Source organism: Rissa tridactyla, chromosome Z (assembly GCF_028500815.1).
Source record: "Rissa tridactyla isolate bRisTri1 chromosome Z, bRisTri1.patW.cur.20221130, whole genome shotgun sequence".
In the NCBI taxonomy this organism is placed as follows: Eukaryota; Metazoa; Chordata; class Aves; order Charadriiformes; family Laridae; genus Rissa; species Rissa tridactyla.
In genome coordinates, this window is record NC_071497.1 from 62,339,736 (window position 1) to 62,353,384 (window position 13,649).

Here is a 13,649-nt window from a genome sequence, read left to right on the forward strand (position 1 = left end):
AGCAAAGCTCATTTCACTGCATTTCGAAGTAGTCTTCAGGCTGAAGGTTTTCAGCAAAATATTTTTATTACTTCAGACACTGGGTAGGTACATTTCAGTGGTTTCTACCTATCTTTTAAAAGATCAAAAGAAAAAAATTCTGTAAATCTGACCTGGGAGATTCTGTGTTTTTGGCAAAACAAAAACGCAACTTGGTAGGGTACTAAAATTTCTTGCTTGACCAGAGCAGACAAACAAGGAAAAAGATTGTCTGGTGAACTAAGAAATAGTAAGTTCAAAGTTTACCAACACTTTACCCACTCTACAGAGCTGTATGACACGGAGATAGTACAGACCTGAGACCACAAGTTTCTTTGACAGCGGGGTGCCTTGAGGACAACTATGAAATGCATAGTCAGTGAAAAAAGGTGGTGTGTAGCTGCCTCTTCTCAGACTGATATGCAGAAGACCAAAGAAAAGGAGATGCACCAGTTAAAAGCAAGATTTTATCCTAACATCTCAGCAAATACTACTTTTAGGTTCCAGGTAAGATTTCATCTTAACATCTACGAAAATACTACTTCTAGGTCCCCAAAATGAAACCAGTTCAGTCCTAGATGTTCTAAGGTGCATCTGGCTTTTTGGTGTTTGTTTGAGGTCAAAGCAAAGCAGAGCTTTAAGCCTGCTTTGCCTACAGCCTCACGCCAAAGCAAGAGATTACAGCTTATCTCACCTTATCTCACATCAAGAGCTTTCTGAGCCAATGCTGTTTAAGCCAAACTGTGTTTCCATCTCTTTTCCTTACAGCAGCCACTCTGCATCCCCACTGGGACAGCACAACTGTTGTAGGGGCAGAGGGCAAAATGCAGCAAAGGCTACACGCAGGTTAAAAATAAGCTCAAAGTCAGTCCCCTGACCTGGTGGGGGAGGACTTTGGTGGACGTGCAGGGCTGCACAAACAGCAGGGACAGAACAGAAGTGGGAGAAAAAGAAGGAGTAACAAGCCTTTATAGAATCACAGAAGCAAGGTTGTAAAAGACCTTTAAGATCACCAAGTGCAACCATAAACCTAACACGGCCAATTTCACCACTAAAATATGTCCCTAAATGCCACATCTACACGTATTTTAAATATCTCCAGGGACGGTGACTCAACCACTTCCCTGGGCAGCCTGTCCCAATGCTTGTCAACCCTTTTGATGAAGAAATTTTTCCTAATATTCAACCTAAAATTCCCCTGGCACAACTTGAGGCTGTTTCCTCTTGTCCTATCACTTGTTACTTGGGAGAAGACACTGACCCCCACCTCGCTACAACCTCCTTTCAGGTATTTGTAGAGAGCGATAAGGTTTCCCCTCAGCCTTCTTTTCTCCAGGATAAACAGCCCCAGCTCCCTCAGCTCTAGATCCCACACCAGTTTTGTTGCTCATCTTTGGACACACGAACACATGTGCAGAATCACCGACCTGTGCCCATCAGGGACATATCTGCAGCAAGGCTGCTCCACAGTTCAGCAGGCCTTTTCGCTAAGTCTGTCTCCAAAAAGCTAAGGCGTGCTGTGATAAGCACAGGTGCAACAGACATTACCTTCTGTTTGCCCATTCCTTCTGAAGACATTTACAACTCTGATTTTTGGGTGTTGCAAATAAATACTTGCAGCTTGCATTTTCTTCAAGCCTGGTTTGCAAAGAGGCTGATTTGCAAGATGGTCATTTTGAGAGTCCTTCCTTGAGGAATGAGTCAACATTAGGTAAGTTCATGGTAAATCTGAGTGACACAGCATAGGACAGCTTAATAAGTGCCAGCACCCCATACATTCTCCAACACATGCCCCTGTAAAAGCTGCACAGGCCAGCGTGAGAGTCTTATCACACATACAGGGGAGAAAGGAGCCTCTCTAAGAGCAGATGACAACCAAGAGAGTTCTCTGGCCTGGGAAGACAAGGAGGAACATCTCCATCTCATTCACGAGGTCTGAGAGAGTGTGTGCGATGCATACTCTGACAAATGCAATAATCACACTTGCAATACAAAGATGAAGAATTAGAGCATTCACTTAACTGCTGAAGTCTTTGACTGTCACAAGCATGAAACAACACGAGACCAATGACTTAATGCCATACATCCCCTTCTTCCCCTTTTTTCTTCATTTTTTTACACTGTGTCAAGTCTTATGAGTAATTCAGATGCCTTCTAAAGTAACTTCTATATTCATTCAAAACCACTGCTTAAATTCTGTAAGTAAATCTTCCATCTAAATACTGTCTGGTTCTCCTTCTTAGCTCTAAAATACATTTGTATGTGTGTGTCTGTGCCTACACAAATGTGACAGCGAGAGATTCTTTCCTCCATCTCCCCCCTTTCTTCTTGGGAGGTGTCTTTTAAAAACTTCTCCTTCCTGCCAACTGAATTATTTTCCTCTCGTTATTGTTGTTTCAACTATTCAACACTAAAATTTGAGCAATAATAAAGAAGGGTTTTTAGCATTACTAACTTGAACCAGAAACATATTCTGTAAGTGAAGAGAATGCTCCCTGTCCAAATAGGTGAATCTGATGGTTAGCTGGGAAAAGGAAACAGTTTGAGTTGTGCTTACAACATCTTGCTGTGTTTTCATAGTGTGAAGAACTTAAAACTCGAGGGAGTCCCCTACTCCTGGCTTGCAAAGGCAATAGTTAGAAGGCAAGCGGAGTACAGGAACTGCTGAAGAACAGCATCATCTCAAACAACTGCAACATTACCCCAAGTCCTTTCTCAGAATGTTTCCTCTCAAACCCAAAGAGAAATGATAATGAAGTTTTTGCTCGAGCTAAGGCTATCTAGCAAACCAGTTCTAGGAGAAAAGAGTCATTTTAGTATCTGCTCTGATGACCAGCACCTACTAACTAGGTGGACCTAGTAAACTTTTGGATGGAGCTGATCACCCAGCTTCTTACAGAGGCATCCAAGAGTCATTTGTTCCAACTCCTTCCCCATTGTGTGATCAAACATGTTACATCTTTAGTCATTTACTGTCATACAAGAACATGCACTTGCCACACGAAGGACAGGCTACAAGACTGGGAAATTGGTCCGTAGGGAACAGGCTGGAATTGCTCTCATGCAACAGATGCAACTCACCCAAGGTAAGTTAAGCTCCCCTACACCAAAGCGTTTAAGGTAAATGGAGAGTGTCAATTGCACGGTCTCTCTGTAGCACAGATTTATTTTTAGTATTTGCAATTTCTTCTGCATGTGCCTGAACAGACCAAGCCCAGCACTGCTACATCCCTGAATACATTAATTCAGGTTTGCTTAATCCTTGCTTTTAATACGTGGCATGTCTAAAAGAATTTACATAAAGCATTAGATAACTTACTAGTTTCTGGTGGCTTGCTGGATAGGGCTGAGAAAGTGAGGTACATAACGTAGCAACTGATAACTCCTGACTGCAGCAAACCAGAATGGGGCTGGCCTTTACCAAGAAAGAGGAAAAGAAGTGATTTTTGCAGACATTTTAACAAACTGAAGAAGAAGCTCATATCCTTCAGAGAACAGTACATTAATACCTTTCAGAAAAGAAGAATATCTTTTATGTTTTATGTAAAGCAGTTCATAAGTCTTTGAGGCAGTTTAGATACATTTCCACTGGCATGTAAAGAGAAAAGAGTCTGCCCTTTAGTTCTGCCAGCTGTTTTAGAAAGGTATTAAAGATTACCACGTAAGTAAAGAATCACCCCACTGCTCTTGCCAAAAGCATCAGCTTTCCAAAAGCTATTGACAAGCTGCTATGATAGTTTTATTTGCCTGCAAAATTTGTGTTGGAGTCACTCAAATTACTATTTCCAGGCCCAATGTATGCAAGATACTAACAGCACACATAAAATATACCAAAGCATGAAATACTACTGTCAGCTCCTCCAGACCCAAACTTTACAGATGGTAAATCACAAGCAGTCAAAAGCAAATGGTAAAACAGTGGTGAATGAGTCTGACAGCTATTACCTTCACTGCTACCACTGCAAGAGTTGTGTAAGCTCCATAACACAATACCAGCCATCAGCACATAAGCTTTCTTTACAGCATGACTGTCTGATGGCACACACAAAATGTCTCACACCTCTGTAGTTTTAACAGCTGAGCTGATGATCAGCAACAGCATGTCACAGTGTAGATAAAGGGACAGGGGCAAGAGCAGCACCGGCTCTGAACTATCATGAGACTTTCTGCCCAGAACACGGCTCAGCCTCCAGGCACACAACTGTGACAGCACCAGAAACCCCAAAGGAGAAGAGGTCAGTGGACTCACGATTCTGGACACAGGGCGATATGGCCACCAGCGACACAAAGAGACACAGGCCGCCGTTAACACCGATCAGGACCTTGTTGTACATGCAGCCTTCTGAGCGTGTGTAGAAAAGAGCCATGAGGACCAGGGCTGCCACAGCAACGGAGTACAAGATGAGAGTCACCAGGGCGAGCAAACCATTCCACATCTGCTTGTGGTTTGCACCTGCAGTCCTGGGGGGAGAGAGAGAAGCACCTTATCTTTGTCTTCCCTTCCCCAAAAAGTAAAATTCTAATAGCGGAATAGTTCATATCCTCAAACACAAAAGACAGTGCTTACTTTCCTGAAGCATGTCTACATCACTACACCAACACAGGCCCTTGCAAGGGTCCTCCCATGAAACAGAGGGAAACATTCCTTAGCGTTAGTGTTTATCTTCAGTATTACCTTGCCCGGCTGTTTCTGTAATTATAGCCCAGCGTGACTCCTAGAACTCCCAGTCTCTGGGATCAGCCCCCATCAGCGCATCTCAGCTCACTTCAATACTTCAAGGATTTCCTCAGCAGGAACTCGGAGTGCCCCAAGCGCAGCTAGCGAGCAGCACTCTTCACACAAGGACAGCAAAGGCATATTGTGTGGCACAGCCTCTCCTCCACCCCTTGCGCTACCTTGACAGTTTTACTACCCTTTTGTTCAAAAAGCCTCCTACGCATTTGGGTCTATCTCATCAGTCTCCCCAGCTAAAGCATGGTCCATCTTGTTTTCCCTCTCTTCACCTTCCAAGCACTTCTTGCAAAGATCACTGGGAATGAGGAGTAGCTACTAAAAAAGTTGTTTTGGCACAAAGGGCTTTTTGATGTATGGAAGGGTTTTTTTGGTGGTGGTGTTTTGTTCTGTGGAAACATGACTTATTTTAAAAGAATATCTAACATAGAGAGTGCTAAAGTTAAATGCCACTGCTGCAAATCTTTCATCCATAGAAAAGCACCTGCTGTAATTAGCAGTAACAACACGTGTGGTGTAAGGAGATCTCACCTCTTCCTCCCTGAAAACAGATATCTAACAAAGCCCAAAGGCTTGCCAAAACTCTCTCTTAGCAGTCAGTATGCTAACTAGAACAAAAGAGGACTGCAAAGGTTTGTAGAGGAAGAAATGAGAGACAGAAAGGGTGGAGGTAGGAGTTCTTGCGTATATGTGGGAGGAAAATTTAAATATTTTAAATTGATGAGAGTCTAAGGGCTAGGAAGGTAAGAGCAAACATGCTTAAACCAGAAATTAAGTCAATGCCAGAATGTGGGTTGATAATGGAATCTTGCAAATTTAGATGAAAGCAAAAGAGTTGAAGAGAAAGTAGCAGTTCTCATGTAGAGGAAAAAAAAAAGTGCATTAAGCTGACACAAAAAAGCAGGATTTACCAGTTTACATCACTGCATTCAGTTTCACTGTTACATTTGGAAAATCCAGTTTTATTTTCTTGCACCACTCTGTTTCTTAGCACATATATTTTCATATAAAATGACCTAAAGTAAGAGATTTTTACATCCCAACCTGCTACTGCTTATTGGAAGCAGAGCAATTCAGGTTAAGAATAAATCAGCAGAAGTGAATAAGGAAGAAACATATCCACTGGGGAATGATAAAGTGGATGAAGCAAAGACAAACAGCTCTAAATACTGACATTACAGTGTCTTCTTTCAGAAATTACATCCATGTTACTTTAAAATTCTTTGTTCCAAGAAATGTATTATTCAGGAGTCCACCAGAATTTTATGTGAAAAACTACTTGCCCAACACATACCAATTTTTATTCCATTTGTGTGCGAACTCAACAAGCAGGATGAGCTGAATGGCAATGAAAAGGAAACCTCCTGTTGCTCCTACGTAGCGCCAGGCTGCAAGGCAGAGAGGCAGAAAATAGGTCAAACTGCAGTTGCCTTTCCCTTGAGAAAAAATGGAATTATTGTCTATGCAGTGAAGCCATTACACGGTTTGAATATCTCAAGCCCACAGATGTAGCAGGAGATGAGAGATTTCAGCTGAAAGGCCAGCTCAGCTAGCTCAAGATTAGCTCCCTGATGAATTCAGCTTGCACCCTCCTACACTTTCAAAGTAAGCCTGTTAGGACATTGACTGAGTTTCCCTAACCTAGAGAATTTTTGTGGACGCTATGAGTTACTACATTCAGACAGAAAATACTGACACCTTTATTTGTGAACGGCAGGAGGGAGGTGGTGTGAAGGCATTTCACAGGAATCTAAACCCTGAAATTGCAAGGTACTGGAACCCTGTACTAAAAAGGGCAATTTCTTCTCTTCCAGACTCCAGTACCACAGAAAAACAAAGGTGGGGCTTATCCATTTACAAATGCTGTCCCAAGCCACTCCCAAAGAGATGGGAACAGTTGGTATTCACTGACTAGTTTTAAGACAGGTTATTTGACGACTTAACCATTGACCTACATATACTATATTTGGGTAGCTGTTTGGATACTTCAGACAACAGATCTCTTATGTGCAACACCAGAAGTCTCTGAGGAAATACAGATACCTATTTAAGTGTTTAGTTGCATATACAGCTTGTGCTGCTGTGCAGGGCACAGCCTATAAATGACTCTGGGTGTGCCACTGATTTCAGTGAAGAAGACCAAGGAAGTGCATTAGCAAAGTTCAGCCATATCCCACCATTGTGTTTTCCTCTTGAAAAAAAGCTTGTATAAGTGAAGTGGAAGAACAGACCAGTCAGGGCACGTTATCCTTAGCAGATGATGTAGAGATTTATTTATTTTTTTTACTGTACCATAAACTCATTTGGAAGCAATCAAAAATGCCACTTGTCTGGTTTTACTAAATGTATTGTATGCACTTGATAAGCATGCTGTTCTTCAAACAAACAAATAAACCAAAAAATAGAAGAAGATACCATGTGAAAAAGTACATAAAAAATAGGCTGGGAACTAGGTTTGCATGTGTGTTTTGGAAAGGGAGAGTAAGAAAAAGCAGACCACCAATGGAGTGAGTAATTGAATAGCCAAACTCTCAGGATCCCCCACTGCCACAGGCAGGACACTGTGGGATGTTTTACGGATCCATCATAGAGAAGGTTAGCCTGGCCAGCGTGGAGTTAACACTACAGCCCACACAGACCTAGTGCTTGCACGTAATACTCCTCCTCCATGACTAACAAACTGCCAAGTTTCCAACGGGAAACATGGAAAGAGCTGCTTTTTTTTTTTTTTTGATAAAAAATAAGAAAGCTGGGAAAATGCTCAAAAAAAAAAAAAAGGACAGTGCAAGTTTCTTGATTGGAGGGGAAAAAAAAAAGAGAAAACAAAACCACAAAATATGCAAACCATCTGTAAATCTCAAATTCAGGGGCTGACTGGAGGACAGTTTAGTGGGATGTGCAGAAAACAGCTTTAGACGGAAAAGTCAACAGCTAATTTGGGGAAGAACGCTTGTTATGCTGTACCTCCACACTAGGTTAGACTGCTGTTGAGAAACAGCGGTCTAATCAGCACAAAAAGTCCTGTTTCCCTTTTTCCCCAAACACTTCATTTCTTGATGACTTTTCACCATGAGAAGGGTTGCTTGCAAAGATGACAGGCGGTCTCACTTGCTCATGAGAACAATGCCTTGCACTGCTACATCTTCCTAATCCAAAGAGTGATTAGATACTGAGGACAAGCACATACAGCCATCCAGTGACTTTGCAGAGGGATAAGGAGCCCTTCACTTCTGGGGCATCAAACTGAACCAGGACCAAACAAACACTTACAAAACCAAGAAGCTGAATCACACCTACCAGTGGTTTACTTGAAGTGATTTTTACCTTAGTTTCCCAGAGCAGTGTGCTCATGGTATGTCTATTCTCTTCCCTCATGTTTACTCCTTCTTCCCCTTTTAAAACACGCTGGCTAGAGGAGATTAGTGTTGAAAACACAGGTAACGAAGCAAGACTTAGTGGAAGCAGCCATCAGACACAACTTCTCCTTTGCATTACTGATCCCATCCCTTTCCGTCCGCCCAGACTCAACAGCTTTAGGGCTTACAAGTACCTGGCAAACTGAAGAGCACAAACTCACCTCAGTATTACCAGGATGTTTTGCTCCTAGCCCACAAGGGGCCTGTGAGAAGTCCCTCCCCACAGCTGACATTTAGCAGTGGGACAGTACCAGCATTCCTGTGCGGTGCCATGGCGTCTTCCAAAACTGGAAATGCTTCAGGCATGGCAGAGTGCTCAGCAGAGCACTTGCAACATGCCCCAAGAAGTCTAGTTTTATCTTACTGCCTTTATACCACTGGCCTGAAAGGCTAACAATATCCCAAATTCTTTTGTGGTTTTGCAGGTTTCCAGGCAGCCAACACCAGTGCCCAGCAGGTCACCATGCCCCCTTGAGCACTGGCACCTCTCCACCTGGCAGCACAGTCCCTGGCTGATGTGCTACAGCAGAGCCACCTGCACATGCCAAACTAACACGCAGCTTTGGGTTCTTCAGTGAACAACTTCTTGTGCACCGTTACAGCTCCCTGCTGCTTAAACAATCTGCAAGGCAGCACTGCAGTCGTATTTTTACCTACCCAGCTGGCCCGCTCTTGATCAGAAAAAAACCACGCTTTTACTGCACATTCACACGAAGGCCACGTACTCTGTCCATGCAGAGTTTCCCCCAAACAACTCCGAATATTCCTTTTGCACCTGGACTATACTGGCTTTACTTGAAGAAATATGGCAATATTCACACATATCAGACCTTTAGGATTTATAACCACGCACAAGGTAGTACAGAACAAAGCAGCATAACAAAACAAGAAAGACGTACCATTGAGGAAAGTGTCCTGATCAGGAATGAAGAAGGCTCCTGAGCACATTGCTGCCAGAAGTATGAGTTTAATGAGCCAGAATCTGGACAAAAGGAGGACACAAAAAATAAATCATCTGGTTGTAATAGGAATTAGAGGTCTTCAGCTCAAGTACCATACGAAATCTCTATTTCAAGCCCAACAAGAGAAAAAAGAGCCTTTGATGACTGATTGCCACTTTAGTTAGTTTTCACTTGACAAAAGCAGGAAATCAACTTTTGTTTTGTTTTGGTGTGGGTTTTTTTTTTGCCTGTTGCTACACCCAACTAGAAAATAGGCAGCACAAACCTGTAAAGAGAAATGGAAACTAAGCAATCAAACCTGTAAAGAGAAATGGAAACTAAGCAATCAAATACTCACCCATTATGAATGTAAGCTCGGCAGCTTTTGCTGCTGTTAATTTTGATAGTGAACAAGAAGAACAAAAAGAAGAAACAGGCCATTCCAAAACAGACTTTGTACACTGCAGAGTATCCCACCAACTTCTCGCACATCTCACCCGCCTGAATACCCTTGCACATCTCCTTGTAGAAGGGAATCTGAAAAGCATAACACGTTACAAGCCATTAGATAGGACACAGGGCTCCTTGTAATCAAGCACGTCTATGTCGACGCAACACCGACTTTTCCATGGCTTCATTTAACACCTTTCACTTTTGATACCCCTCAGCCTGGATTTAAGGGTTCAAGGGACATAAAGAAATGTAAAACAAAAGGCACTGGAGTTTTCCAGAGTCTCCACTCTCAACTCCTTCCAGGTGCTTTGGGGTACAAGTCCATCTGCCTCTTGGCTTAAGCCATCCCTGCCCCTTATTGCTTATCCCCTCACATGGGGGACACATTCTCCCTTCTTTCCATGCTTTACAGCAAAAGACTTTGCTTCAGTAATCCAGTTTACATGAGCCATACCAGTGGTTTTACCAGCCAGAGGGGCATGAAGGGGGCCACAGGGCAGGAAGCTCTGGCTTATGCTGCCCTTGGTGGAAACGTAGACCGAAGCACACCCAAGAAGCACAGAGGCAGCAAGCCCCCTTCCCTCCGTCACAGCCTCTGAAAGGGAGTTTGTGCCAGTTGCCCTGATTTTGTTTTAAATTAACAGAGAGGCAGGAAAATTCCACCTTTCTCTTGACTTGTTAAATATTTGCCTTTGAGGCCTTGCTCTTGCCACCAGGGAAAAGCAAACAGCTGCACATTTTGGCTTCGGTTTCACCAGGCAGACATGATGCTGCGTGCTTAAAAAATCAGGTCTATGTGGCCAGGACCCACTCCTGTGGGGTGCCTCTGTGCAGACACCCCACCCTCGCAGCCAGGAAGCCATTCAGCTGCTCAGAAATACAGGCGTTTAATTAGAAAACCACTGTTCATTTCAAAGAAAGAATGGCCTCTCTGTATGCTCACAGCCCTCAGCTGAGGCTGGTGAGACCAGTCGAGCAACATATCAAACCCTCCGGAGCTGATCGCTGCTACCTGCACAGGTAACTGGAGAAAACAGAAGACAACGTGTGCCAGGACACAACATGCACAATTAAATAACTTGGGCAAAGCAAATGGGAATCCGACTTCAGAAAGCATTCAGCCAGGCCAGATTTTGCTTAGGAAAAATATACAAAGATTGTGGGCAACACCATCCCTGAACATTTCCAAGAAATTGTCAAAGATAGGAGTCTCTCCTTCCTTCAGCAGGCAGGTCAGGACACAAAACCAGGACAGGGAGAGAACAAACAGAGCAAGCAATCAGGCAGTGTTCCCAGCTGGGTAGAAAGCCATCTGAGATGCAGGAAAAAAGGGATAAACACGTAAACTGCTGTCTTCCAGCCACCAGGCTCTGAAAGCCTGATTCCCTCAGCAGGGTATGCAACTTCCCATCCCATGCCAGTAACCCAAACCGGTCAGGAGCTCGACAACCCTCCTAGCAGTTTCCCAAAAGGAGCAAATATTTTAGCACCTCGCAGCAACACCAAATTGCTGTGCTAAAGGTAGTAAACCTAACTACAGTAGTGAGCTGATCCTAGGCGGGCCAGAACCATCCGAGGAGATGAAAGGCAGGTCTCAACGCAGCTGCATGGCGTTCCAAGAACAGATTCAAGCCGGGCCACTCTGAGATGCTCTTTCAGAAGTAACTGAGAGTTGAGCAGACACTGTGTAAGAAGCTGTAAACAAGCAGCTCTGGCTAACTCACATCCAAGAGTTTTTAGAGAGCTCCTGAGAAATTGTCTGGAGCATCAGTGATGCCTTTCGCAGGTCTTGAAGGGCAATGAAATGTCAGATTGGGCAAACATGCCAGCATTCAAAACAAGCAAATGGATTGACTGGAATAATTGAGACCTATCAATGCCACAGTGATGCCAGGGCAAGCCAAGAGGCCAGAACAATGCCAGGGAAAGCAACTGGGCTATCAATTAATGCTTTCCAGTTCTTTGCCTATAATAACCATCAGTCAGCAGAGATTAAAAAGATGCATAATATTGAACTAACAATATTTCTAAGAAAATCAGATATTTGTTTAATATAGATGATAGTACTGACCAAGGAGACAGATTTCAGTAATATCTGTACTTGGTACCAAGCAGCATTTTGCTTATGAGACTTACGGAACAAAACAAAAAAATACCATGGAACTTGATTAACCGACTAGCCAATTAAAAACAGATCCCTGGGTAACTGTAAATGGGCATCTTCTTTAATTGCATAGGTTTCTACAGAGATCTGGATAGGATTTTTGACCCTATATGTTCTTTTCTCCATTTAGTAGTCATTTCCTTACGAATCTGGCTGAGAGAAAATAGATGGATTCACAAGAACAATAGCTCAGTTTGTGCATACATAAGCAACAAAGAGCTCAGCCGTCATGTAGTATGCACAACACTACGCAGTAATAAGTGATGGCCACAGGAATAGTCCTGTGGGATGGAATGCCCTCTTTGGAGAACCATGATCCTGAAGGAACAAAACAAGAATAAATCCAAACTCTTGGGGACCCCGGCAGATAATAAACACAAGCACAATGCTGGGGACAAAAGGGCTGATGTAATGAAAAGAGCATGTTTTCGTGAGAGGATGGTCTACTTCTGGGAACAATTTGTCAAGGCTTATGTGACTTCTTCACTGAACGTTAAAAAAGACTAGTTCTTTTTTTTTTTTAAATTCTGTATCTCTGAAACATGTCCAGCTGCTGAGCAGCCTGCCCAGCCCATGTGATTTACCAGACTTTCCATTTGCTGGGCAGTTTTGCCAGCTGTTAAATTCAAGAATTAGTGATTTGCCAAGTTTGATATAGTGGAATATCTACTTTTAACCTTTAGAAGCAACGTAAGCTAAATTCTTCAGCCTCTGAGTAGGGGACAAAACATTCTTCCTGCAGAAACTCAGTATCCGCTCAGAAAACGCCTCGGTTGCTGCACAAGCAATGATGTTATCACAGCAAAGGCGGTAACTTTCCAAGTGCAGTGAAACCCTTTGAGACGATGGCAACATCTACAGAAACAGGGACAGACTGCCTTGAACTTGCTTTCCCCTCACTGCGAGCTGCTTGTGCCCGACATCAATGCAGTGCAAGAAGCAAACCAACACGGCCACACCACGTTCAGGCTCCAGCCAGCTGGGGCTTGGCCACCTCTGAGCTTGGGTCTGCCTGCACCCGAACGTGTGAATGCAGGAGCACGGGAAATAGCGTCAGATGGGGAACAGGAAGGAAGACGCGTGTAGAAATGGGCCTGAAGAGCCCGAAGGAGACTGCTTTCATCTGGATCTCCTCATCCAACAGAGGGAGAATGTGGCAGACGGACTTTGTTACGGAAATGGAGGAAGTATGAAAGAAAATCTGTGTAGATGGGAAGACAAGGGCACAAAACCCAGGTAAAACCGCCTGTCTTGAGCAGTTGAGAAATGGAATAGAAAACCAAAAAACAATCAGACTAAAACAGACGCCATCTTGCATCTATGGCTAAATTCTCATTAGAAATAGGCAATGGGCATCTGCACTTAAAAACCTCACTTTTGGTAGCAAATTTGGGTTTTAACATAATATAATGCAGTTCAGGGCCAAAATATAAACCTAGCTGGGGAAACGAGCCTGAAAGCATGCTCTGCCAGAACATGGAACCATGTAGAACTGAAATGCTTTCACACAACTGAACTGGTTTTTACTGGTGGTTGTTTTCCTGAAAACATCTTTCTTATTTTTCCTTTCATTACTTAAGTAGGACATGGATATTTTCAGGGTGAAACCACTAGTTTTGAAACAGCTTTAGCATTAAAAATGTAATTAAAAATATAAATCGAAACATTATTTCAACAGACAAAAAAAAAATTATCTCCCTTTTCTTCTCTCAATTATCCTTTGAAAGCCTGTGAAATGCAAGGGTTTGCCTCAATAGAACATTTGTGAGTAAAGTTGTACCAGTTTCTCAAAAAAAACAGAATAACAGAAAAAAAACCTGGATGAAGGCATAAAAGCACGTCTTCAAGTTGGGTCCTGCTTTGCTTATTTTTGCAACAGCATCAAGTCTCTAAACCATTTTGTGTAACTGCATATTGGTCTTTTC

The 13,649-nt window shown here is 43.1% G+C and overlaps 1 protein-coding gene across 5 annotated transcripts in view; it reads right to left on the bottom strand.

Moving 5' to 3' along the window:
- Positions 1-13,649, bottom strand: part of SERINC5 (serine incorporator 5) — a 55,248-nt gene that overhangs the window by 25,101 nt on the left and 16,498 nt on the right. For all 5 annotated transcript variants that reach the window (XR_008463797.1, XR_008463796.1, XR_008463798.1 and 2 more), the window contains exons 3-7: positions 9,466-9,644; positions 9,066-9,148; positions 6,045-6,138; positions 4,268-4,479; positions 3,338-3,433 (exon numbers count right to left, since the gene is read on the bottom strand). Coding sequence is in view for 2 of the 5 variants with exons in the window: in XM_054185514.1 (XP_054041489.1) it covers positions 3,338-3,433; positions 4,268-4,479; positions 6,045-6,138; positions 9,066-9,148; positions 9,466-9,644 (664 nt within the window). In the remaining 3 variants the exon portion in view is untranslated. The remainder of the gene's footprint in view (positions 1-3,337; positions 3,434-4,267; positions 4,480-6,044; positions 6,139-9,065; positions 9,149-9,465; positions 9,645-13,649) is intronic.